This window comes from Telopea speciosissima, chromosome 2 (assembly GCF_018873765.1).
Source record: "Telopea speciosissima isolate NSW1024214 ecotype Mountain lineage chromosome 2, Tspe_v1, whole genome shotgun sequence".
NCBI lineage: Eukaryota > Viridiplantae > Streptophyta > Magnoliopsida > Proteales > Proteaceae > Telopea > Telopea speciosissima.
The window spans coordinates 55,530,467-55,557,583 of NC_057917.1; the positions used below are offsets into that span (position 1 = coordinate 55,530,467).

At 39.7% G+C, this 27,117-nt stretch overlaps 1 protein-coding gene across 3 annotated transcripts; it reads left to right on the plus strand.

The window, feature by feature from the left end:
• The first annotated feature begins 1,938 nt into the window (after nt 1–1,938).
• Nucleotides 1,939–27,028, plus strand: LOC122652616 (DNA repair protein RAD4). Of its 3 annotated transcripts, none has more exons than XM_043846400.1 (15): nt 1,939–2,109; nt 2,861–2,932; nt 3,058–3,179; nt 3,411–3,725; nt 3,833–3,925; nt 5,086–5,178; nt 5,575–5,676; nt 9,614–9,663; nt 11,107–11,871; nt 24,420–24,565; nt 24,674–24,765; nt 24,870–25,064; nt 25,165–25,317; nt 26,196–26,405; nt 26,507–27,028. In XM_043846400.1, exons 1-15 carry the CDS (start codon nt 2,070–2,072, stop codon nt 26,900–26,902), a joined length of 2,844 nt encoding a protein of 947 aa, XP_043702335.1. In that variant the 5' UTR covers nt 1,939–2,069; the 3' UTR covers nt 26,903–27,028. The 3 variants fall into 3 exon arrangements, with proteins under 3 accessions (XP_043702335.1, XP_043702336.1, XP_043702334.1); XM_043846401.1 differs by having other exon boundaries at nt 11,107–11,245; nt 11,378–11,871; nt 24,420–24,765; XM_043846399.1 differs by having other exon boundaries at nt 24,420–24,765.
• Nucleotides 27,029–27,117: the final 89 nt, after the last annotated feature.

Sequence of the window (27,117 nt, forward strand, 5' to 3'; positions counted from 1 at the left end):
TTGTTGAAGTAGAATAATAATGATCTTCAAATTTGTAACGATAAAGGATGAATGATTCAGTGTCCACATGAGAAAAGGATCAATGAAATTATGTATTCTATGTTCCATTTGAATGTTCATAAACAACAAAGGTAGCAATAGAAAAAACAAATAGTGACATAGCTTATTATCACAAATAAGTTTTGACACCAATTATACTCATTCGCCCTCCCCCAATCTTAAATCTTATTGAATCATGGGAAAAGGTTTAAAAACTTAGAATTAGGTCTGGGATCGGTCTTCGGCATTTCAATTTGAATCTTGATCAACTAGTATCATCATATGATTGGTTGGACTTGGCCTATTTAGTCTCAATAAGTGAAGAATTGGGGGTAATTTGAATCAAAACCGGCTGATTTCGAATCAAATCAGTTGAATCCAACGATTTCTATTTGGTTGTAAGGGAAATTAAAGGAAAGAGAAATGAAAAATTTTAAACATAACAAAAAACCTTTTGTAATTATTACCTGTATTTAAATTTCTTACCATATTAGTGATGGTATTTTTAGATGTATTTTTATTTTACATTTCAAATTCAAGAGAATCGGACCCAAAGTAAAGTGAAATTTAATAATTTGCAGTTAGTAACATAATCTTGTAGGGGTAATGATTACAATAATTTTCATTATAGGTTTGAAAATTTTACTTCTCTTCCTTTTAATTTCCATTACAACCAAACGGAGTTGATAGGATTTTTAAAACGTTGCATGGGAGTCTACCACTGAAGTGAATTCTCCAGTTTTTTTTTTTAAATTTATTTATCCAAACTCCAATTTTAGTGTTGAACAACATCTTTTGATGCTTATACTCTTAGTCTCTTAACAGTCTTTATTCTTAATAATAATACGATTGATTTGGCCTAATTTGTAATATTTTAAAATTCATTACACAATAATTATATGTCCTTTCAATGGCTATTGTGTCAGGTTTTTCACATCTACAAGTGGAATCTGACTACAAGGAGGCTCATTATATTCTTGATATGCGACTAATCCCACCAATCGAAGTAGAAACAATAATTTCAGTTGTGTATAGGCTATCTACTTCTTTTGTATCTATCTATTTCCTTTGTATTCCACGAGTTTTGAATTGTGTAGCAAATACCTTGGGTAAGAAGGCCATTATCCATTATGTGGCTTCATGACCTATGTGTGAACGAGGCTACTGACTGTACAAATGCTTATCATCAGTAAATTAAACTTTTACAAAAAAAAATAAAATTATTAAATGGGAGGGCATTGCTGCCAGATTGCATGGCCCCTACATTAGTGCGGGGGCCAATAAGAGTGTACGGATCCAACATGGGTGGGATTTTTCATTTCTTGGGGGTGGGGTAGTCATTTTTCCCTTCATGTGTTTGGGTGCAGACACCATGCAACTTGGCAACCTTCTTTTTCATTTCACCCTTCATGTGTTTGGGCGTAGCTACCTCATAGCATGCAACCTTCTTTTTCCCTTATGAAATTTCTTATTTAATTTCACGAGCAAGAGATCACTGCTTGATTGGTGACCCATACACCAATGTGGGGGCAAATAAGAACACATGTAAATGTATCAACATGGATGAGATTTTTGATTTCAGAGCTCGGGAGGTAATTTTGCACTCTTATGTTTGCGTGCAAGCTCCATGCGACCATGTAGCATTCTTTTCCTTTAATTTCACTTTCTTTTTCATTTTCCTCTCAATTAGATGGAGGAGCCCATGGGAGAGGAGTGGGACTGGACTGGATAAAGATGTAATTATGGGCTCGACCCGGTTCATTCAAACTCAGCGCGGGAGATAGTAAAGAGAAGAAAGCAGTGAACTAAAAAAAGCGAGCCATGATTCGACTTGGAACGATTCGTGACCCTCTAGACTCTAGTTCGATGGTCTTGGGTTCCTCGCGTTTGGCTCCTACCCAACCTTGTCACTCTGCCCGTTTTATTTCCCGGGAACAATGTCCAAACTCCAAACCAAAGTCCAAAACCTGGAGCCGCGCTTTTCTCATTCGTTTCGTTCAGGGACTCAGCTACCAAAGTGAACGTTCAAAATGCGGACCAGAAACCAGTTGAAGCGACCGCAAGCTTCCGGTGGGTGCTGCCAGTCCATGATTTCTCGTTCCCTATTCTCTCAATTAATTTCTTCAACAAACGAAGCATTTTTCGCTTTGAATTTCTGCTCGAATTTTGGAATGCTTTCGTTGTAAACAGATTTTTTGTTTTAGGTCTTCGCTTCGCTGCAAGTCTTTTCTAATTTCTTTGCTTTCATATCGGCCTTAAGATTCCCAAAACATTGAAGATGAATATATCTGTTTATCCCCTGATGACGATTTCATTAGATGATTCATCGTTCGCTCTCTAGAACTCTGTAACAGTGCCGTAGTTTTTTGTTCTGTCCATGTCGGGCGCGTTCTCCGTTCCTTTCCTCTTTTTCCGTTGTTTTTCTATTCCAGTGTCCGACACTTGTTTGCAAGGAGAAACCAATCTTTCAAAAACATCTCTTTGCCGTTGAACAATCTGTTTGTCCCATACAGAAGTAGTGGCAACTTGGCCAAGTTCGTAATCTTTATTAGTGTATCAGTTGTGGAGTCTGCTGATATATACTTCTAAGTTGTGATATTAACTTCCAATACTTGTTTCCATTATACAGCACGTGAAGTACGAAATGCCACTCAAGGTTTGGGTCATTGGGTGGGGGTGATTCTGGGAGATGAGATTATTATTGTCACTCACCATCCTTCTGTATACAATTTTTCTTTTTGTGCACATAAACAATTTGGATAAATTTTCAGACAGCTAAGAACCTGAATCTCTGGAACCTCCGTGTGTTTGTCTCTGGCAGGAAATGAGGATGCAATGAAAGCTAAACATGAATCAGAAAGCACAAGCTGTACAGCATCAGAACATGATAGTGGTTTGTATTTCTACTTCAACTTTTTGTCGGTCTCATCTGTACTCATATCACAGTAGGAACTCGACACTATCATGTCACCGTTTCCTTTATTTGAACTTGAATAAATTGATGACTTTATTTTTCAGGCTCTCTTACCAATAAATCAAGGGAAGCTGTGGACAGGCTTTTGAAACGTACTAATTTTCGTGGCTCACCAGGGACAAATAAACATGACAGCAAACTTCTTTGTCATGAATTTGATGGCACGGTTTGTCTATACCTTCTATTGAATTTTCTTTACAGTAAAGGCAGCCTGATGGGTTTCTTGTTCACAGCCTAGAACTTCACTCATCATGCTAATTTGGAGTCTTTATGTCATAGTTGGCTTTTGATTTACTGTTTGAATAAGTATTCAGAGATGTTCAAACGAATGATGCTGCGCAATCTACTTCTGTTATTTCCCAGCAACTGACAACTTCCATTGTTCTGTTCTCACCAGCCGGATGTTGGTTCGAAGGGAAATAACAAACAAAACGTTAAAAGGAATCTCAGGTATGATGTACTTTTAGATGGAATTACTACTACTGATACAAAGGGAAAAACTCCGGTGGAAGAGAAAGTTGAGGAGCAAAATCCGCATTCTGCTTCCCCTGACAAGGAAGAAGGATCAGATGATTCTGATTGGGAAGATGGTTTGATACCCATCCCAGATTCTAGAGAACATACTCTTGCAACGGAGGTGACTGTTGAATTTAGTGAATCACCATCTTCTGTTAAAAAGAGGTCTATTCGAAGAGCTTCAGCCGAGGACAAGGTAAGTCATAATGCTTAAGCTGAGGCTTGCCATTTTGTTAGTTTACTGATGGTAAGTATTTGCATTTTCCTTCACAAAAATTAAGGATGTTTCCTCCATTTTTTCAGGAATTGGCTGAGCTTGTGCATAAAGTTCATTTGCTCTGTTTAATAGCACGGGGAAGATTAGTTGACAGTGCTTGCAATGATCCTCTTATTCAGGTGCTTTCTTGTGTCATGCTTGAGCTACAAACTGGATATTACTTTCTGTTCATTGTGAGCTTCCCCTTTTGTCAATTGCCAATCTCTGACATATAAACTGTTGAAGGGTGTCCTGTGCCCAACAAAGCGGAGTTTCTAAAAATGAAATGTTCTTGTTAGTTGTTAGTTATTAAATAGGAATTTTTTTTTTGTATCATAAGAATACTAGTTTAGAGGCATACCTGATGCATGTATTTAGCACACAATACTTTGTTCATGGAAGTCTCCCCCCCCACCCTAATTTTTTTTTCTTTTCTTCTTCCATATTCTCTAAGAAACATCTGCAGCAAATTGGTGGATACCTAAATGATGAGAAAACAAGCAAATGCTAGTAGGACCCAAGGAGAACGAAATCCTCAGCATAGCATTTATGTTAGTAGGCAGTAGCATATCGAGTATATAGAAAGCAAAGTTAGGGGTCCTGAAAGGTTGACCAAGGGATGAATCTTTTGGGAATTCCTTTTGAATGAAAATTTAGGACATGGAACATTACTTTAAGGGCTGTGTGAATTAATGAACTTCTGTAAACCGTGAATCATGTTATGTGACCCATTTTCTTTTGGTCTCTTTGGGTTTTTCCTTCAGTATCTCAACACACTCACTGTGCCTCTCTTCTTGTATGTCTAAAACATTCTGTTCTTTTAATATTAGGGTATAAATGGGAATAAGCATGAAAGAATGCCCAGGCCTGCAAATAAAATGTCCCACTCTTGCCAGAGACGAAGTTGGCTCATCATGAGACTGCTTTTAATGCGGTGGGACAAGAAGAAAAATCTGCATTTAATTGTTTTTGCCCTTCACAACACCAACCACAATTTTGCACCTTATAATGATACCAGCTTGTTAAAAATAAATGATTCAAATGATTCAGCTTTCTGCTAACAGACACTAGGAAGGCCACTATCTTCTCTTTTGATTGCTTAATTGAACACTTCTATTTTGATATGATGCCTGTCAATCTGAAAGAATATTTTCTGTGGAGGTTTTCCGTTTATATTTGGTTTTCCATTTATATTTTGGTATTTCATTCTCCTGTATGATTTTCCATTGCTATCCACCAATGAAAGAGACACTACGGTGCATAATTTGTGAGTTCTGAGGAGAATTAAATGTTGTGACAGGCTTCCTTACTTTCACTTTTGCCAACACACTTACTGAATATAGCGGAAGCTCCGAAACTGACTGCAAATGTGTTGACCCCTCTTGTCAATTGGGTATGTATGCATTAAGGTTCACAGGTGACCCATGTAGTTGGATGGACCCCTTGTTTTAGCCACATGTAGGGCTACTGTGGCCACTGGATTGGCCATATTTTCGTATTTCAAGATCAGTCTCAATTGTGTGGACCACCCTATATTGGATATTATCGGCCATAAACCATTTTTAAAAGCTTTATTTTTTCCTTGTGGAAAAATGTATTTGGGCTGAAATTTGCCACTTTGAGTGGAGTGTGATATGGGAAACAGTGTGCACAATGCCAACTACCATAGGCAGAAAATGGGGCCACACAGCCATGTGCACGCGAGCGTACATACACACGCACACATGCACACATGCACACAAGTGTATGTACATATGTATTTTTCTATAACTGCTTATCATATCTGCAGTTCCATCAAAATTTTCATCTTAGAGGCTCATCTGACCCAGAGAGATCATTCAAGTCAAGCCTGGCCTATGCTCTTGAAAGTCATGAAGGGTCTGTAGAAGAGGTATCCCTTATTGATTTTCTCAGTTATTCTATTGGTAGACAATGGAAACTTGTATTTATATAAAGGAAATAAACTTTGCCGAAGTTCATTGATTGAGTAGGAGAAGAAACAAGAAGAAGGAATGTTGCTGATTTTAGATATCAGAACCTGATCTACATCTGAAGAATAAAACAGTTAACTACTGATATTGAGTTGCAAAGCCCTTAGACACCCTAGTTAAGGTGTAAAGGCATGTGCCGAAATTGTGAATTTTTTTGCATTCTTGATTCTTTTCAGTTATCCACTAAAAATACTAGAATAAAACTTGAAGGCATGCCAACAACCAGCCGAGATTGAAGGTGAATCACCCAATTTTAGTGATCATTCTGTCCATAAGAAGACTGTTCATTATGGATAACTCACACCATTCCCAAGGATGTTGAAGAAAAGTTGCGCGAAGAACAAATCAGATGAATTGAGTTATTTGATCATGAGATTCAGTTCTCAGTATAGATATTAAATCTGTCTTCTTGACTTAAATATCGGCAGAATAGGTTAAAAACTAAAAGAAGAAAACGAAAAAATGCTGAAATTTTAGCGTTGAATGGGATTTAGGTTTTATTAGCATACAACAAAAGACAAGGAAGGGAAAAATTTGAAGTGTGTGGTTGAAAAAAGCTTAGGAGTCTGATGTGTTCTAGGGTAGATAAGTTGGGAATAATAGAACACCATGGCCACATGACAGAAACACAGCAACTCCAACAGTACTCGATATGACAGAATTAGAAAGAGTTAAATAAAACATGATCCCACAATCGGATGTGGCTGAGGCTGATATTTGGTCGAACAGCCCTCTCAATATGACAATAGCACCTTCCAAAGAAAAACTGGTCCAAGGATTGAAAATGTTGTACTGAAGTGTAACAGAAATGGAGCCTTAAAGAATAACAGAAATTAAATTTAATTCAAGAGATCAGATATCATTAAATTTAAGGCACAAAAAGTAGAAACAGGGAAGAACATCATACTAAAAGAAGGGATCAATCCAAGGGCTGGATTATCCACAATAGAAGGTTAGTTCCCTGCAGCCAGAATTGCAAATCAACAGAAAGAGTGGCAAAAGACCTGCAAACAGTGAACATCAGTGAACATTCGCTGGACTGGTCAGTAAGGAAAGATATATGGAATATCAAATATCACTCTAAATCATGGACTGACAAGAGGACCAACAGAACAGTAAAAGATTCTGAACTGTTAAAACCGTGGGTGATCGGACAACATGGGAAATCTGTATAATCTGTTACAGCAATATAGAAGTGATAACACAGTCTATAAAATCCAAGATAAAAGTAAGAAAATCCAAGAGAATAACCACAATTTACTTTGCTGGAAAGGAACTGACAGAGTGAAAGAGAGAAAATGGAAGAAGACGGAAGAGGGAAACAATCCATCAAAAGGAAAAAAAAAAAAAAGAAGAGGGAAAAGAGGGCATATGACCTGGCTTCACCACCAAGGCCTGTGGGAGGCTTCACCACTTCCCAACCTAGGGTTGCTAATGCAAACTCGAACTCGAACCAGGGAAAAACCAGTGGGAGATCGATTGCAGCGGGATCAATAAAATAAGGGAGAACAAAATTGAATAACTGATTTTTTTATTTATTTATCTTTTTCTGTTTACAAATGAAAAAAGAACATATAAGAGTATGGAAGAAGAAGAAGGGGATATGGAAGGGGGGTAGGGGACTCTCTCAGTCCAGGGTCTCTCACCCATGGCCTCACCGTTGCTGCATCCCACAGCCACTGCCTCTCACAGCTTCAAGCCATAGCTCTCTATTTTCTTCAATCTTCAACCGGTGGAGGCCTCTAAGGGCATTACATTATATAGACTGAGGGTTGAGCCCAAAATAGAAAGTGTTTGCTACCAAGTTGCTTACAACCAAAATAGAAACTTCCTATAAATCTAGCTGCCCTACATCAAATAGAAATTCCTAAAAACAAAAATAGTAACAAACTGAAATTAGAAGCTACCTAAATGAAATAAAATATACTTTCCAAAACTGAAAATAGAAACTAAACTATGGGAGGATTAGGATAGAATCTTTCTCCACTTGATGGATCCACAAGATCTTCTAAAAAGCATCCCCACACAAGGCAAATATGGGCTGTGACACTGTTCACGTGAACTGTGTTTTGGTTTTTTTTCTCTTCATATTTAGATCTACATCAGTTGCTCTTGTTTCACCATAAGGGCTGCTGCTCCATTGAAGAAGACAACAACCGTGGCTCTTGTGGCCCTTCATCTTTAGTTAGCATAACACTAGTACAAGAATAGAAACTCCCTATGTAGGGAAGTAGCTTGGCTACCATCCAAAAAAAACCAAAGGCTAATATATGGAAATAGAAACTCTAAAAGATCTTGGCAGCATCTCTTCTATCCCACGCCACCTGTCCTCATGGGGGCCCACAATTCTGTCGAAAGATTTCCTTAACTGTTGCTGGTCAATGGCTACATGGACAGAACTTGGGCTTAAGTTATAACTTCAATAGATGGGTCTGATTTAAGTGAGACCTAACACACATGGGTGCAAACAGACTGAAAATAAAAGAACTTAAAAAAGGACCTATCGTGGGCTGGCCCTTTCTCTATTGAAGCTGGTCTTGCACTGCATCAGGGTTGCCTCAATTTGGTTACAAAATGTCAAGAATAGACTTAGATAATCGGCCATGTGCAACGGAGGACATTGATAGAACGAACATGAGGTATACTGGTGCAAGTTAAAGGCTCTATAATGATACAAGGGCAGCCAAGAGAGGACTTGAGTTGTGATTTTTTGAGAAAATATTTAGAGACTTATGCCTTAATTGAATATATGACCCTGGATTGGTTCAATTATTTCATGTCTAGTTGAAATGAAGCTTGGGTAATGATGACGTTGACCACTTCGATGAAAAATAGCTTCTTCGGATTTAAGTGATATTCACTGAAAAGTTTTTCTGAACTGCTATATAGATCTAGACTGCAGTTTGTAATAGCATACTAAGTAAGTCAAACTTAAACCTCATTTTTGTATCAAGTGTATGAATTAGCACAAAGGAAACTCAGAAGAAACTCAGAAGAAGTGAGCTACGCTATCAAAGTAATTTATAATATGATAAGAGAGTCTGTAAATGATCATCCCCTCCCCCCAAAGAAAAAAGAAGAAGAAAAAACAACAAAAAGGTTTATCATTCCCATCCTCGTACAACACAATGAGCCAAAATAGTCTTAGTCATCTAGTGTTTATCAATTCACATTTGAAACAAGCAATGTAAGCTTAAGCATTTTGTCTAGTCTGTCAGTTCTCCATTAATACACAACAGCTTTAATATTTTTTTCCTGGAATACCCATTTTTATGTTGCCCTCAGAGATTGTCAACGCATATTTTTCAAGATAACTATTTATCCATGAGCCTTTGACATCTATCATCAGTTAACTTCAGCCAGGTTTATTCGTGCCTTTGCTTAGACTAAATATTTACTCTTTGTTTACTACTCTCCAATGCTTATTTTTATATCTTTTTGAGCCTATTGCTTTAAAAGTTTCAAGACCATTTTTGCATTTACTTTATCTTCCAGAGCATTATACTGTGCTTGTAGCATCACTGTGTATTTGCAAAGGAGATACTGGTATAACTTGTCCCTGTATTTTATTTCTTTGAAGGGTTTGGTTTATAATTCACTAGTTTCAAATCACAAAGCAGGGTTCATGTAGTGGTCACTTAGAATGGTACTCTGATAATGATACTGGCCTGTAGGCATTGGAAATAATTTTATATATGTTGTCCAGCTTATTTTCTAAACAGGACGAAGTTGCAGCAAGAATGGGATTTGGTTTTTGTTGGTGAATTGACACAACTTTAAGGGAGTATAATACTTGTTATTGTTTTTGGGGAAATGATCAAGTTATTCTTTTGGCAGGTCACTGCATTGTCTGTGGCACTGTTCAGAGCTCTTAATCTAACAACTCGGTAAAGACTATTTTTCTGAATGTTGGTGAATATTGATGCAGTCATAGCATTTTTTTTTATTAGAAACTAAAAGTTTTATTTTAACACCAATAGAAGTTGAAAATCTAGGTAATCTAGCAATGTTCCTTAGGATGAATATAAAAAGGGCCATTACTAGGGATGTAAACCGATCGGATTCGGCTCGGATAGTGCTATATCCGCATCCGCATCCGCATCCGATTAGCTTTCGGACGGATTCGGATAGTGCAAAACGGATACGGATCGGATATTTTATCCGTTTACATGTAAATATAGCTTTTCGGATAGCTATAGCCTATCCGTATCCACATCTGTTTAGCTTTCGGACGGATTCGGATAGTGCTAAACGGATACAGACATGGATACAAAAACGGATTTCGGCTATTCATTTACACCCCTAGCCATTACCCAGTACTGGTCCCGCCTATGCAGGGTCCTGGGAGGGGTGAGTTTGGAAATGGTTCTAACCTTCGGCAGTTTTTCCACAAAATGGTCCACTCTCAAGATTCAACTTGGACATTTGCCCTGGCAGTCCAAACCTCTTACGATTTCTCTAAGCAATGGCCCCTTCCTTAGGATGAATATTAAGATGGTAAAAGATATTACTATTAGATCTTTAAGAGTTGAAGAAGGGAACGGGGTTAATGTAATCGTTACCATGTGTAATAGTTCATTTATGAATGGAAATCAAGGAATCATAATTTGGAGTTTATGGTGATTTTGGTCCTGGTTGAAATGGAAATGTTTCATCTGAAATTATTGAAATCATTTAAAATCATGTAATTTTGCGAAAATGATGGGAAAATTGGAAATCATGCTTTTCTCTTGGAATTTTGCTATGGAATTTTCGGTAAGACTGTCATCTTAAGCATCTTCAGTCAAATGCAAGAGCAAACTTTGCAAAAATATTTTTTGATGTTAAAGACTTTAAGTCACACTGGTTTGGCCTTATTTTTGTGAAAGGATCCTTGTAGGTTCTGTTCATGCCTGTATTTTTTGATTGTACAGCTCTCAATCTTGTATGTTTGTTGGAACCAATGATTGCAATTTTGAGGGAAAACTGATGATTTCTCTTTCCTTGGGGTCAAAATCTGGAAAATTTGGTGAAACTGCCAAAATTTTGAGCAAAACATGTAGAAATTGGTAAAATATTTCTGTTTCTCCAAGGTTCAAAATCACCCCACCAGTCAAACTTTCAGTCATTGCTTGGAGCTGGATCCCTGTTCAGCCTTTGTACTGTTCAATCATATGATGGCTAGTTGGCTACTATTATCTGATGATCTTTCGGTTAGTAAATTTTTGTATGATTTTGGGGCAGTGCCTCTTGGAACTGGATTGTGGTCCTCACAAAAATTCATATTTCTCTTTAAATTACTAACTAGGGGTTACTGAAATCACATGTATTATAACATAAACATATTTCAGGTTTGTGTCCATCCTGGATGTGGCTTCTCTCAAACCAGATATGGACATGTCTGAATGTCCAAACAATGGCACAACTAGAGGGGAGACAGGGATTTTTAACTCTTCCACACTGATGGTGGCCAGGCCAAATCAAGTTTCTGCTTTTCCCATTCTTATGTCTTCAAATAAAACAAGCTATCAAGAAACTGCCCATAAATCTTCTCCTGGAGTTGTGGGTCAAACGAGTGAAAATAACTTGACATGCAAGAGCACTCAATCAAAAGATCAATTGGCTGAGGGTTTGATAGATTCATTAGCTTGCAAAGCAATCAATGCTGGTGTAGAAGCATGTCCAACCAAGAAATCTGAAGGACCAAAGAGAAAAAGGGATCTAGAGTTCGAAATGCACTTGGAAATGGCTCTTTCTGCCACTGCTGTAGCTGTTCGTGCGGGTAATTCAGGCTCAAATTTGAAAGACGTGTGTGGTAGTTCATCATATTTTTCTTCTCCAATGAAAAGAAAGAAAATAATTGAAAGTGAAGTATCTCCAGTTTCCTCTCAGGCAATTTCTACTGCAGTTGGATCAAGAAAAGTAGGGGCTCCAATGTATTGGGCAGAAGTCTATTGTAGTGGAGAAAACTTGACAGGAAAGTGGGTGCATGTTGATGCTACCAATGCTATTATTGATGGTGAGCAGAATGTAGAAGCTGCAGCTGTGGCCTGCAGAAAGTCTCTAAGATATGTAGTGGCTTTTGCTGGCCATGGGGCTAAAGATGTGACTCGCAGGTTTTGCCTCCTAATCTTTAGTACATACGTCCATTCATCTTGTATTTGGAGCTATTTCCAATGCTGTGATTCATGATTGCTCTCCAATGTTACGTAATTTTGAGATCTATATGCTTGTCTTTTTTTTTTGAGAATCTTTTAATAACCAAGATTGGTGAAAAAAAAGTTGGAACCTTTCTTTTTTGCCTTATTAGTATGATACATTTTTTTCCCAATGAGGGTAAATCATGTCATTTCACATGTGTATTCGAAAAAATGTGCAGGACCATGACAGCTTTTGATGAGGACATAATGATAAGCCACTTTCAAATTAATTTGAAAACCTGTTTTTTACCCCTACCTTAAATAAGTTTCGTTAATAACACAAGGGGCGATCAAAAGTAGGTTACGACTTCTCACTTCACCACTTTGGTTACTATTACAAAACCACAGTAGATGAACGGTCCTATGGAAGAGAGGAAAAAGAGAAGAAGAAGAAGAAGCCGCAAGTCTTAGAGAAGAAAAAGGCTCACGGTTCTGACTGAATACCAAACCGTGAGCACTAGGGTAGATTATATAACATAATATTCAAAGAGTTACAACAATACCTCTAGTGACTAGATATTACATAAAGAACCATTAAAAAAATAATCATATACCCAAAACACCCCTGTAGTAGAACTAATATAGTACCAAACCATTTAACACTCCCCCTCAAGTTGGAACATATATATCCTATAGGCTCCAGCTTGGAACAACCAGAACCATAGTTCCCAATCCCGGGATCGGTAAAAATCGGTTAGTATTGGTAAAAAATACCCATAAATAGGATTTCCATGGATCGGCTTCCATATCGGCCAAGATTGGTATGTTGTGTGATCTCGGATCGGATTGGCCGATATTAGCCGGATCGGTTTGGACCGATATCAATCAGGAATCAGTCAAAATAGTATTAAAAAGTTAAAAAAATAAAAAATAGAAAAAAATAAAAAATAAAAAATAATAAAAATCATAATACGCTAAAATTAGTTTTTGAAAACACATCACTGTGATCATCATCACCATGAAGGTTCTCTTTGTTCTGTGATAATATTAGTAACTTGAAAAGTTATCTTAGCTCTTGATCATTACCCATTAAGACACAGAACCTAACAAATAAATCAATAACATACAAGCTCATGATAACCAATTGATGCATGCAAAATCATTAAAGGAAGAAGGAGGTAGGCTGAAGTTTTTTTTTTTTGAAAATAAATAAATATGGTGCTGCATGAGGAAGAATCATGAACCTAAATCACAAACCATCATGATGCATGAAAAGAACCTAACTCGTCAGAGATAAGGTTGCCAAATGCTCACACAAGGCATCGATTCATCATGATTCATGATGGAAAAAATGGTAACCTAAATCGGTATTGTGCACTGTAGCCTAAATCACGAACCATGGTGGAAAAAATCAACACAAAGATGGAGTTCTTACCTTGAACTCTGTTAGGGAGGAGAAGTTGTGGAAGAAGCTTCAATAGCTCTTAATCTAGCAAATAAAATGGTGAAGTCTCCCCTCAGATTGATTTCCCAATAAAAAAGTGATGTAAACTGGCTGTCTAAAACCAGCCGCAGGTGTAGGGATTCTTCCCTACACCAGCATAATTAGCCATCGGGTAGGTGTAGGGATTCTTCCCTACACCAACAGCAGTCGTGGGGATTTAGATTAGTATTTGTTTTATTTGTTTTTATTATGTTTTATTCTTTATTGAGTTGTAATTCTAATTAGGATTCCTAGTTCAAATCTGAATTAGAAGTCCTAGTTTTGAGTCCTAGTCCTAGTTGGCATTCCTATTCCTATTTTGAGTCCTAGTCCTAGTTAGGATTTATATTTCATGTCCAGCCTTGAAGGTTATATAATGTAAGAGCTCCATTGAGCCCCCCACGATTTAATGAATAAGAAATTTGCTTTGTTGCATTCCACTGTCCTGAGATAGGCTGTGAAGGTGAGGCTGAGATAGCCTTCATGAGTTCACTGTCTCTCTCATTCGTGTGCATTCAGATTTGTTCAAGTTTGCTACTGCTGATTGTTTGAAGGTTCATGGCTCAGTTATCCAGATCTGCTACCAGTTCAAGGATCCATCCAATAACCGGTAAGTAAATCTCCATCCCCAAACCCTTCTGTTCCTAACCCTCTAAGCCAAACCCTAATATCCCTCCATCTCCAAACATCACTTCCATAACCTAAAACCTGCCGACTGATTCCACCATTAGAAGCAGCCCAAACTTGGACCGAATTTCCCCTCTTGTTTGGGAAACTCGATCCAAGCCCCTAGCCATAATACTCATTATAAACCCTAGATCCCTACATTAATCTCCTTCTCAAACCCTAACCCTAACTTCACTATTTATCTAATTCCACCCTAGCCAATCCATTAAACCCTAGTAAATCCTGGTTCTGGTTCTAGTTGGTTTTATCCCCATCTAGGATTACATTATTTGGTATCAAAGCCTAGCTATGGGTTCTCCAAAATCAAGTGATCCAACCACTCTACAAAGAATCGGCTGAGATAGTCAAGGTTTTATCGAAGATGTGAAGACCATCAAGCAACAAAGTTGATGTCTTGTCCAACAAGGTCCTCCGCACCTCCACAACAAATATCACAAACTGAAGCTGCTGCTTCATACACTAACAACCGACATCCACGTAGGTTACCACAGAGGGTTCCCACACTACAGACACACAGGATCAACAACAATTCTGCCTATGAAGAAGATGAAGATCACGATGGAAATTAGTATTACCGTGATGATAAGCATAAGGTAAAACTGGATCTGAAGGAATATAACGGGAAACATGACCCTATTGCATTCCATGACTGGTTGAGTGCTCTAGATGACTACTTCAAGTGGTTTCGGTTGTCTGAAGACCGAAAGATGCAGCTGGCCACGACTAAGTTAACTGGAGGAGCCAAAGATTGGTGGCGTACACATGAAGACAGGTTGATCCGTCGTCACATGGAACCAATTACTTGGGCAGCTATGAAAGAGATTCTCAAAGAGAAGTACTTACCTCCTTCTTATCAGAGGTGTTTGCATGATCAACTGAACACTATACGACAAGGTACCTTAACAGTTGAGGAGTATATTGATAAATTCAATGACTTACGCTCACGTACGGGTGTAGATGAGAATGATGACCAGCTTATATCCCGTTTCAAGTTGGGATTGAGGGTTGAGATTAAAGACAAGATAGGCGTGGTTGAAATATATAATTTGAATCACTGTTTTGAAAAGGCCATGGATGCTGAAGATTTAATCAAGGCTGCCCCGCGAAGATTCACACCGCAGTCCGGTGATATTAGGAGAACCTTTACTCCTAACAGATCTAGTGGTTTCCCTACCCGAGCTCCACCAACTACAGAGGAAAAGGGTAAGGCCCCCATGGGTAGTCAAACACCTAACAAGTGTTTCCATTGCCAACAAGATGGTCATTATGCAAGGTACTGCCCCCAAAGAGGGAAGTCCAATTCAGTGATTGCAGCCATGGAAACTAGTCCAGATGTCCAAGTTTGTGACCCGCAGTTTGATGACAATTGGGCCATTAATGCTGCTCTTGAGGGAGAAGACTATGATGATACTTTGGAACACGAAATTTATGAGGTAAATGTAGTAACTCGCATTCTGGTTGCTGAATCTAAAGGAGAGGACTGGCGTCGACATTGCATCTTTTATACACTGATGGATAGCGGGACAGCAACAGCACAAGTGATCGTGGACAGCGGTAGTTGTGTCAACGTGGTTTCTAAAGCTTTTGTCATTGAAGAGAAGCTTAAAGCTGAACCTCACCCACAACCATACAAGGTATCCTTACTTAATAATGATACTTTAGAGGTTAATCAGCGATGCTCAGTGCCACTCAAGATTTCTGGTTACGAGGAGAATGTCTGGTGTGATATAATTCCTATGATTCTGACTGATGTTTTACTTGGGAGACCATGGATGTATGATAACAATGTATTGACGGGAGGTGCAAAAAATCAGTGTTTCTTTGACTTCAAAGGGAAACCACTAGTTCTCAACCCCCTCAATGTACCATTGATGAAGCCAAGGCTTAGAGCTGCCCAGCTGAAGCGACAACAGGTCTTGAAAACTATTGACAATAGACAGCCAATGAAAGGAGGGTCAAGCAGCAAGGCACCACATGCTAGTAATAGTACTACTAAAGCACAACCCATGGAGCAACGAATTCTGTCCCTGCCTCACCGAGAATTCCTTACTACAAGTGAAGAGACAGGGTTGATACTAGCCCTGGTCACGAGAGCAGTGTCACCAACCCCTACTACTATTCATCCCAAGTCCATAAAAGATCTGCTTGATGATTTCTCAGATCTAGTACCAGACAATCTTCCAGATGAGCTACCTCCTATGAGGGATATTCAGCATGCCATTGATCTAGTACCAGGTTCGGTGCTACCAAATCTGCCCACTTATCGTCTCAGCCCTACTGAGCATGCCGAGCTCAAGAGACAAGTAGATGACCTGATTCGCAAGGGGTTTATTGTTGAGAGCATGAGCCCATGTGCTGTTCCAGCATTACTTACTCCAAAGAAAGATGGTACATGGAGGATGTGTATTGATAGCAGGGCAATAAACAAGATCACCGTCAAATACAGGTTTCCTATTCCAAGACTTGACGACATGTTAGACATGCTCACAGGTGCTTCCATCTTTTCGAAGATTGACTTAAAGAGCGGATATCATCAGATTCGGGTCCACCCAGGAGATGAGTGGAAGACTGCTTTCAAGACAAAGGATGGTCTATATGAATGGAAGGTGATGCCTTTCGGTCTCACAAATGCTCCAAGCACCTTCATGCGTGTAATGACACAAGTACTTCGTCCATTCATCGGTAAGTTTCTTGTGGTTTACTTTGATGACATTCTTATCTACAACCACACCACTGAGGAGCATCTCGATCATCTAAAGCAAGTGATGAGAGTGTTACGTATAGAGAAACTCTTCATCAACCTCAAAAAGTGTTCTTTTATGTTACCTAAGGTTATCTTCCTTGGGTTTATTATATCTTCAGCTGGGGTTGAAGCTGATCCGGAGAAAGTGCAAAGCATAGTCGATTGGCCAGTGCCACACACCTTGACAGAGGTTAGGAGTTTCCATGGCCTAGCATCTTTTTATCGGCGTTTTATTCGGAACTTCAGCGGCATCATGGCACCCATTATTGAGTGCATGAGAGAAAGTAAGGGCAAATTCCAGTGGACACCAGCTGCTACCAAAGCATTTTCCTTAATCAAGCAAAAGATGACTGAGGCACCTGTTCTACGGCTCCCAAACTGTGATGTCATATTTGAGGTGGCTACAGATGCATCCCATGTTGGGATTGGAGGAGTTCTCATGCAATCAAATCATCCCATTGCCTTCTATAGTGAGAAACTCAACGATGCTAAGCGGCATTATTCTACCTATGATTTGGAGCTTTATGCAGTGATCCAGATTATAAAGCATTGGAGACACTACCTTGTGGGCAAAGAATTTATTCTATACTCTGATCATGAGGCCCTTAAGTATCTCCATTCTCAGCGATCCATAAGCAACCGCCATGCTAAATGGATCGCCTATCTCCAGGAGTTTCATTTCGTTCTGAAGTACAAGGCAGGCAAAGAGAACCAGGTCACTGATGCGCTAAGTCGGAAAGTTCTCACCCTATCCACCTCTTCTACTCACAGCACATGCATCGAACATATTAGAGATGAGTGCACGGCTGATGTTGATTTTTCCCCCATTCATACTACATTACAGCAAGGCGGAACTGATGCCAAATACTCCCTACGTGATGGATATCTCTTCTTCGGGACACGCCTATGTATCCCTAACACATCCCTTCGGCAGCACCTCATTCGGGAACTACATGGCGGTGGCATGGGAGGGCATTTTGGCATTAGCAAGACATATGCTGCAGTTGCTGATTTGTATTATTGGCCAGATCTTCAGCGTAACGTCCAGCAGGTGATTCAGCGTTGTCGAGATTGTCAGCTTGCCAAGGGTGATAAGCAAAACACGGGCCTCTACACACCTCTTCCAGTGCCTCATGCACCCTGGTTACATATCAGCATGGATTTCGTTCTCGGTCTCCCATCTACACGGGAGCGTCATGACTCTATATTTGTGGTGGTGGACAGGTTTTCGAAAATGGCTCATTTCATTCCCTGTCGGAAGACATTTGATGCCCGTCACATCGCCAAGCTCTTCTTCAAAGAGGTAGTACGTATTCATGGGCTACCTGAGTCTATTGTTTCTGATCGTGATGTCAAATTCACTAGCTATTTTTGGAAGACCTTGTGAATGAAGACCAATACCAAGCTGAAGTTCTCCATCGCCTTTCATCCTCAGACAGATGGGCAGACTGAAGTGGTTAATTGCAGTTTAGGCAATCTCCTCCGATGTCTTGTTCGTGATCATGGGAAAGATTGGCCTTTTGTCCTTGATATTGCCGAGTTCGCGTACAATAGTTCTGTCAATCAGACCACTGGCCGTACTCCATTTGAGATTGTTTTGGGTCTGCAACCCAAGCGCCCCATGGACTTGCTTCCTCTTCCTCCTCATGTTCATGTTAGTGTGGACGCTGATGAGTTCCTTCGCCACATCACCGAGGTCCATACCGACGTTCGCTGACGCATTGCTATTTACAATGAAGGTTACAAGGCAACAGCTGATCGTCATCGCCGATACGTGGAATTCCAACCTGGTGATTTGGTGATGGTCCGTATTTCTCTTGAGCGATTTCCTCCTGGAGCCAATCATAAGCTCCACCCTCGCAAAATGGGTCCTTTCAAGGTGCAAGAACGCATTGGGACCAATGCCTATATGCTTGAGCTTCCTCCGTCTATGAAGATTAACAATGTTTTCAACGTGGCCGATCTCACTCTTTATGTCGGCCACCATTCGGACGACAGTGATACTGCACATGCTCTCCGCCTCTCACAGTTTACCACTCCTACTGCTGATGTCATTGAGAATGTGCTTGATAACAAGTTTACTAATATGCGGGGTGGTCGCGGCTATTACTCTTTCCTTGTTAAATGGAAGGATCGCCCTGATAGTGACAGTACCTGGATTCACGCCAACGACTTCAGGCGCCTTGATCTTGATCTCTACGAGCGCTACATGTCTTTCATCCATTCGTCGGAGACGAATGTTTTTGAGAAGGGGGGAGTTGATGTAAACTGGTTGTCTAAAACCAGCCGCAGGTGTAGGGATTCTTCCCTACACCAACATAATTAGCCATCGGGTAGGTGCAGGGATTCTTCCCTACACCAACAGCAGTCGTGGGGATTTAGATTAGTATTTGTTTTATTTGTTTTTATTATGTTTTATTCTTTATTGAGTTGTAATTCTAATTAGGATTCCTAGTTCAAATCTGAATTAGAAGTCCTAGTTTTGAGTCCTAGTCCTAGTTGGCATTCCTATTCCTATTTTGAGTCCTAGTCCTAGTTAGGATTTATATTTCATGTCCAGCCTTGAAGGCTATATAATGTAAGAGCTCCATTGAGCCCCCCACGATTTAATGAATAAGAAATTTGCTTTGTTGCATTCCACTGTCCTGAGATAGGCTGTGAAGGTGAGGCTGAGATAGCCTTCACGAGTTCACTGTCTCTCTCATTCGTGTGCATTCAGATTTGTTCAAGTTTGCTACTGCTGATTGTTTGAAGGTTCATGGCTCAGTTATCCAAATCTGCTACCAGTTCAAGGATCCATCCAATAACCGGTAAGTAAATCTCCATCCCCAAACCCTTCTGTTCCTAACCCTCTAAGCCAAACCCTAATATCCCTCCATCTCCAAACATCACTTCCGTAACCTAAAACCTGCCCAGCCTGATTCCACCATTAGAAGCAGCCCAAACTTGGACCGAATTTCCCCCTCACTGTTTGGGAAACTCGATCCAAGCCCCTAGCCATAATACTCATTATAAACCCTAGATCCCTACATTAATCTCCTTCTCAAACCCTAACCCTAACTTCACTATGTATCTAATTCCACCCTAACCAATCCATTAAACCCTAGTAAATCCTGGTTCTGGTTCTAGTTGGCTTTATCCCCATCTAGGATTACATTAAAAAGGGTAGGAAACCCTCTTATTCTCGCAGATCTGGAACTCCCAGGTTGCTGAATCGATGCCCTGTAGGTTTACAGACGAAGAAAACTGAAACCTGCGTTTAAAACCCTTTTGAACAATAGTCACGTCGTATTGGATTGGATCGCCTGATCCTACCGGGTTACCCAATCCATTAACCACTCTACGCCTCCACATGAACTGACAAGTATCAGCTATATCTCGGGATTGTCATGATCAATACCGATCCAATCCAAGATTATGAACCATGACCAGAACAGACAACCACCAGAACCAAACTTGATAGATATATCAGTTGTAGAACCTGTGACCAGCAATCACAGCCAGATGTGCATCAAATAACCAAGCAAAAAGAAGAATATCTTCCAGCCATAGCACCAACAAAAAATACTAACCACCACCAGTAGCAATAGAAAAAATTCTTCGTGAAGAAGAAATCCAGATAACAACGAACAATATAAGCAGCATCAACCGTTGGCCAGAAAAGAGCAGTAGTAGAAGATGAACAAATCATCGCTGCAGGCCAGAAGTCTTCAACAGCAACAACAACAACAATAGTAAAAACAGTAACAAATGCCCAGAGAAGAGCAGCAGAAGGTATTGCAAACTCGACCTCAAACCAAGGAAGAACCAGTGGGAGATTGATTGCAGCAGGATCAATAAAGTAGGGAAAACAAAATTGAGTAACTGAATTTTTTTTATTGCTCTTTTCTGTTTACATATGAAAGAAGAGCATAAAAGGATAGGGAAGAAGAAGAAAGGGATATAGAAGAGGGGATAGGGGACTCTCTCAGTCCAGGGCCTCTCACCCACAGTCTCTCACTGTGGCCGCATCTCACAGCTTCAACCATAACTTTTTTTTCTTCAATCTCTGTCCCTTTTCTGCTCAGCCACATACTTATTTATAATATATACCAATTACAAGGAACCCAATCCCAATCTAACTAAGAAACTAAAGAATCCTAGAGAACAAAATGGAAACTACTAATTAATAAAACCTATAAAATAGAAATTAATCTTTAAATAATAAAATCCCACGCAAGAAACCGTAATTCCCTAAATTATAGGAGTGATTGCTGTTATGTATGCCTCGAATTCCTGGACCTGTTTTGAAGAATGACCCGCTCCGACATTTTTGGTGGCGACCCAAATGGAACTTTTTTCTGAGATCTGTGATCGTAGCGGAGGGCTTGGGCCGATGGATCGACCTGGATCCGATGGAGGAGTATTTATGTTCTTTACCTGCTTTGTTGTAAAGAGTGAAGATTTGGGGTTTTCGTTTTAGGGTTTCTGGGAGAGAGAAGCAGCGCCGTTTTGGGTGTTCTTGAGAGATCTCCATTGTAGTTTTCTCCGATTTACATAGTGAAACAGCTTCGCATTCGGCCATGGACGTAGCACACCATACTGGTGTGTGAACCATGTTAAATCTCTGTGTCGCTTTGCTCTGTTTTGTTTTCTGTTCGTGTTTTTGGTTCGTGTTTGCTCTAACAATTGCAAGCTGTGGTAATCCTCTAAAATCTTCTCCATGCAATGGCCATGGGGCCTTCTAAATCTTAGGAATATATTCTCAAACAAGGTTAGTCGATATGGCCAATCTCCTCTCAAAAAGAAAGTTGGTCGATCCCTATAATGTAGGCAGGATATTGGCTTGACATGCTGGACGATATCCCCTTCAAATATGGAAATTAAACCCCCTACAACTCATCAGATCGATATGGCAGAATGGGCAGAATTCGATTCTCCTTAGGTTGACTCGATATCTATCCAAATCTGGGATATAACTCTCCTAGTTAGTGGCGTATCTTGGTGGAATTGATGGCTAGCCTGGGCAGATATCAACTGGATCAATAGCCCCAAAATAAGGGCCAGACTTGAACCTCCTTTGAAACCCAATTGTTGGGCCTGCACTGCATCAGAAGGCTATGAATAAATCATTTCTGCTGGCTAATAATCTTCAACATGAAGGCAGATAAAAAAGAGCAACATAGGTTGCTGTGAACCACAAGTAATAACATATGGTTGTTGTGAACCACAAATACAATATAAGATAGGTGCGACAGCAAAACTCGAGGTCGAGTTTTTCTCAACACCAGGGGGATTGATGTAGGTGCACTACCTTGGATTGACCCAAATCCCAATTGGGTATCCAGATGGAGATGAACTAGGTCTAGTTTGAGTTTTTGGAGTCTAGTAGGATTTTAGAAATTTTTTTTTTTTTTGGGAAAGTATTATGTAATCTTTTATTTTGAGTAGGATACATAGGACAGTAGCTTGGTAGTTTCCTAGTTGGATATGTTTCTTTTTCTGATTTAGGCTACGTATAAGTTTTCTTTTCCTATTATATGTATTTTGGTACCAAATGATCAGAGATTGAATAGAATGGAATAGTGGATTGTTTGTGAGTGCCTACGTGGCCAAAAGTGCTTGTGCGATCTTCTTCTTCCCCCTCTCCCTTCTTCTTGTGCGTTCCTGATGCAGGTTCATCACCAAATAGGGGTTGTTTGCTTAGGAATAAGTCTAGGGTTATATAGGTTTTCTATGTAATAGGCCACTTTTATGGGCCTAAAATATGGGTAATTAAATTGCATATGGGATTCCTTACTTAGTTTTATTTCTATGTAATTAGTGGTTTTGATCATTTAAGTGATCATGTGACTTGGTTAAGTGGTCATGTGACTATTTAAGTTGGGCTGGATTAGGACTCTATGAGTCCAGCCATGTTTTGAGTTTATTTCCTTCAATATTTCAATTTCCTAGTCAGTTTAGGCTACCTAATAGGTTAAGGATTGGGTTAGGCCTTTCCTTTTTAGTGTAAGAGTCTATTTTTTAGTCTTTATATAAGGTTGTAAGGGGGGGCAAGCATTGTAAACGAATTTTGATATTAATGAATGTTTTTTTGTGCTCTTCTTCTCCATTGAAGATTTTTGTCTTGTGTTTGATCAAGGCTGGTGGGATTGGTGTTTGATTCAATCGACACCTTTCGGTGTGAAGCCCGGGTAGTTCGTTCAAGCTCTCTTTGTTCTTTTGAAGCCCTACTTTTAAGGTCAATTCAAGTTTTGATTTTTATTCAAGATCTACAATCAAACAAGCTGCTGGCAAGGAAATTCTGCAACGACAGTGAGTTTGAATCATCCCCATCCTCTACAATTCTTCTAATCCTCACAGCCCAAACCCTAAGATTCCCCCTTTTGTTTTCAATTTTCCCAATACCTAAATTCTGCCCAGACCAAACCAGCCAGCCAAATCACACCAAACTTTGATCGAATTCTCCTCTTATACTAGGGAAAACTCGATCCAAGTTGCTCCCTCATTTGACCATCATAAACCCTCAAAATCCATATTTTCCTCTTTTCAAAACCCCGCAATTCTAGCCCTAACCTTGCTGCCGATTCTAATTAAAAGGCCTAGACTTGCTAAAACTTAACAAGACCTTCACTGGAAGACTCCCTTACATCAACTTGACCTAACCCTACCATCAATTCCTAACTCCCAACAAACCCTAACCCTAATTTGACCAAAATACCTACTTTTGACCTACCCGAATTACCCATTCAAGAACAGATCTTGGTTATTGGCTTCTAGTTGGTCTCCTATCAATCTAGAACTACATTAGTTAAGCCCATGTGGGCTGGATCAAGCTCACGGTTTGGGCACACTCAGTCTTCATTGAGCTGGCTGGTCCGTCTAAAGTTGGCTGCTCGATCTCCATGAATTTGGTCCGCTTTATTGCTTGGTTCATGTTGGTTTGAGTGGTCCAAACCACATCAGAATCCTACAAGGCTCACGATCTCTCTGATCCCTTGGTCCAACTAGGATATGGCCTGTCCATGTAAAAATGGCCAACACTTGATAGCTACAGTAACCCAGTTGGGTTTAAAAGGTTAGGGAGCATAGTCCAGCCTAAGTTCATGATTTGTAAAGTGTCTTCAAACCTAAACCGCTTGGCTGACTTGTTGGTGACCTGGCATTGATGTGATATACACCATCCAATTGACACATAAAACCAGATTTTCCACTGGGAATCTAAGGTTTTTGGGATAAAAAGGGGAATAATATAATTTGATTTCAATGTTGTTAACTTTTATGGTGCCCTTTGCAATACCATTAGTTGCTCGACAGGCATGTACAGGAGTTGCATCAAGTTTCAGTCCAGACCTATTTTTACTGTTTTAGTTCTCCGCTTACACCATTGGCAACTGATTTCTCTATACTTTCTACCGTCCCCCTCCCACCAACATCATTACTTGAAGCGGGAGTCTATATGCCGCAGGATGCTGCCTAAATTTGTTGTTCAAACTCAAAGTAATCCGAGGGAATTTCAAAAGCAAAAACAATTCCATCATTTTCAACTGAGGTTCTGATAAAATATTTAATTTCTGACAACTATTTGTCTTATCATGAGAAATGTCAGCAAAGTGCTACTTTTAATTTCAGGTATTGTATGAAGTGGTACAAGATAGAATCACAGAGAGTTAATCCAAATTGGTGGGATGCAGTGTTGGCACCGTTGAAGCATTTGGAATCTGGTGCTACCGGAGGTTTGGTCCATTTGGATGCAAACCCAGAGAGTGCTTCAAAAGGTCTCTCTACATCTCAAAAATATCTTCCTGACCATGTCAACTTGGGTCATAAGTTTAGCAAAGAAACATCTAAACTACGCTGCATGGATAGCAATGCAGAATCTTTAGGACGAAGCTCCAGGGTTGCTACCAGAAACTCTCTTGAGGATATAGAACTGGAAACTAGGGCATTAACTGAGCCCCTTCCAACAAATCAACAGGTATGAAATTGTATAATTGAGCTCAAAATGCACAATTACTACTTAATTATTTCATGAGTTTTGCAGTAATATCACTTGTTTCAAGACTTCCTTTTCTATTTCAGGCCTACAAAAATCACTCCCTTTATGCTATTGAAAAATGCCTTACCAAGTATCAGATACTACATCCAAGGGGTCCTATTCTTGGTTATTGTTCTGGTCATCCAGTGTACCCGCGCATGTGTGTTCAAATGCTACAGACTAAACAAAGATGGTTACGGGAAGGGTTACAAGTCAAAGCAAATGAAAGTCCTGCAAAGGTTTGGACCATGGAATTACTCCCTTCTGTAGGTATTACATTGATATCTCTTTTATTTAGCCAAGGTTTTGAGTCATGACTTCTTGTTGCTTTTCTTCTAGGTGGTGAAACGTTCTCTGAAGCTTGGCAAACTTCAAGAGTCTGAATCTGGTATTTACGATGAAGATGGTGGTGAACGAACTATTGAACTTTATGGGAAGTGGCAGATGGAACCAGTACGTCTTCCTTGTGCTGTAAATGGGATTGTACCAAAGGTAAACATTATTAGTTTCTCATGTATATAGTTAATTCAGTTTTTGGTCATTTTGCACAGTGATACTTGGCTTTTGAACCATACTTTTTCATTGGTTGCATAAGCCATGATCTACATACTTCTGCTATTATTTAGTTGTTTACTCTGTTTGGAGGATGAGATCTGTTAACTCAATAGCAGATGAGCTCGCTTGGGGTGGGGGGGTGTTGGATTTATAGTCCCCTATTCAGGGTTTGGCTTTGGTCACCCTGTCATTGTATCTTTAGCTTGTACCTTAGCTATTCTTTTCAATTAGTAAAATTCTGTTATCTCTAAAAAAAATTGCATGTGCCCCCCTCCCCCTTGAATGTTAATCTACACTCACTTGCTTGAACATAAAGTTGTGATACTTTATCTTGGGGGAGGGGAGGGTTGGTGATCCTTGGCATCTTTAAACTCCGTAAGATAGGTATTCAAGAAAAAAACAAGGCAGATCTTTGAAGGGTCATCGATTAGTTGTCTGAGATTTCCAGCTTCTTGAGTTGCTTAATTCATCTGGCTCCAGTCACCCTATGGTTGGACAGGAAAGTATTTTTGGTCATCCAAACTGGCTTTAAATATATGCCTTCATTATGCTTGAATTGCCAAGAAACTTGCAAGCCAGACATTTCATAATTTTCTGGGGAGATGTATTCCTGGTTTGGCTATTTTGTCATCCAATATAATGTACTGGAATCACACCAGTTTGTTATCTTGGATATGTATGATGTGGTATTTTTGTGTGTTAGTTTTTAGACATTGAAAACAGAAAATTTTGTATCAGGAAGAAGTGGTGTTCATTCCTGTCATTATACGATTATGTATTTTAAATCTGTATTCTGGTTTTGGATTTCCTTCCAGAATGAACGTGGTCAAGTGGATGTGTGGTCTGAGAAGTGCCTTCCGCCTGGAACTGTGCACCTGAGACTACCCAGAATAGTTCCTGTTGTGAAGAGGCTGGAAATTGATTTTGCCCCCGCAATGGTTGGGTTTGAATTCCGAAATGGTCGCTCTGTTCCTGTTTTTGAAGGAATCGTGGTTTGCACCGAGTTCAAAGATGCAATATTAGATGTAAGGTCCCAAATGTTTTAGCGAATGGATTTCCTCAGAAATTTGAATATTTCTCATGTATTGAAATGACATATTGGTCTTGTTGGTGATTTATTTCTCAGGTATATGAAGAAGAGGAGGAGATAAGAAGGGCTGAAGAGAAGAAACGGAATGAAGTGCAAGCTATTTCTAGGTGGTATCAGCTTCTTTCGTCAATTCTAACACGGCAAAGGCTGAACAACACTTATGGGGAAGGTTCGACTTCACAGGCCCCCAGAGACATCCACTCAAGGGATGACTTATGTGGAGCCCAGACTACTAATAGCCAGGAAGACTTGCAATCTGTTGGATGTCAACCAGGATATCTACAAGATGCCAAGATGGATGCTCTATTATCAGTTCGTAATGAGGACCATGAACATGTATTTCCAATAGAGGATCAGAGTTTTGATGATGAGAGCTCAGTGCGGACAAAGCGATGTCCCTGTGGATTCTCGGTCCAAGTGGAGGAGTTGTAGCATATCAATGAAAGTTAATTCTCTCCTGATCAAACATGACAATTTGCAGGATATGGTTTTGATATTGAGTTTCCATTTCTGGTTGATTTACCAAACCAGAAATAGGCTTTTTTATGGTTCCATAAAGAAAAAGAGAGCGCTGTGTTGATTATGATAATATATATTTTTTGGGAAAAAGATATAAAGAACTGTCTGGTTGCATGCCCCTCACCCAG

What these genes read in the sequence shown, in the direction of transcription:
- LOC122652616 (XM_043846399.1), top strand. Translation starts at nt 2,070, where the DNA reads ATGCGGACCAGAAACCAGTTGAAGCGACCGCAAGCTTCCG. An exon ending in GTCATGAATTTGATGGCACG is followed by an intron (nt 3,180 to 3,410) that starts GTTTGTCTATAC and finishes TGTTCTCACCAG; the next exon opens with CCGGATGTTGGTTCGAAGGG. An exon ending in GAGCTTCAGCCGAGGACAAG is followed by an intron (nt 3,726 to 3,832) that starts GTAAGTCATAAT and finishes CCATTTTTTCAG; the next exon opens with GAATTGGCTGAGCTTGTGCA.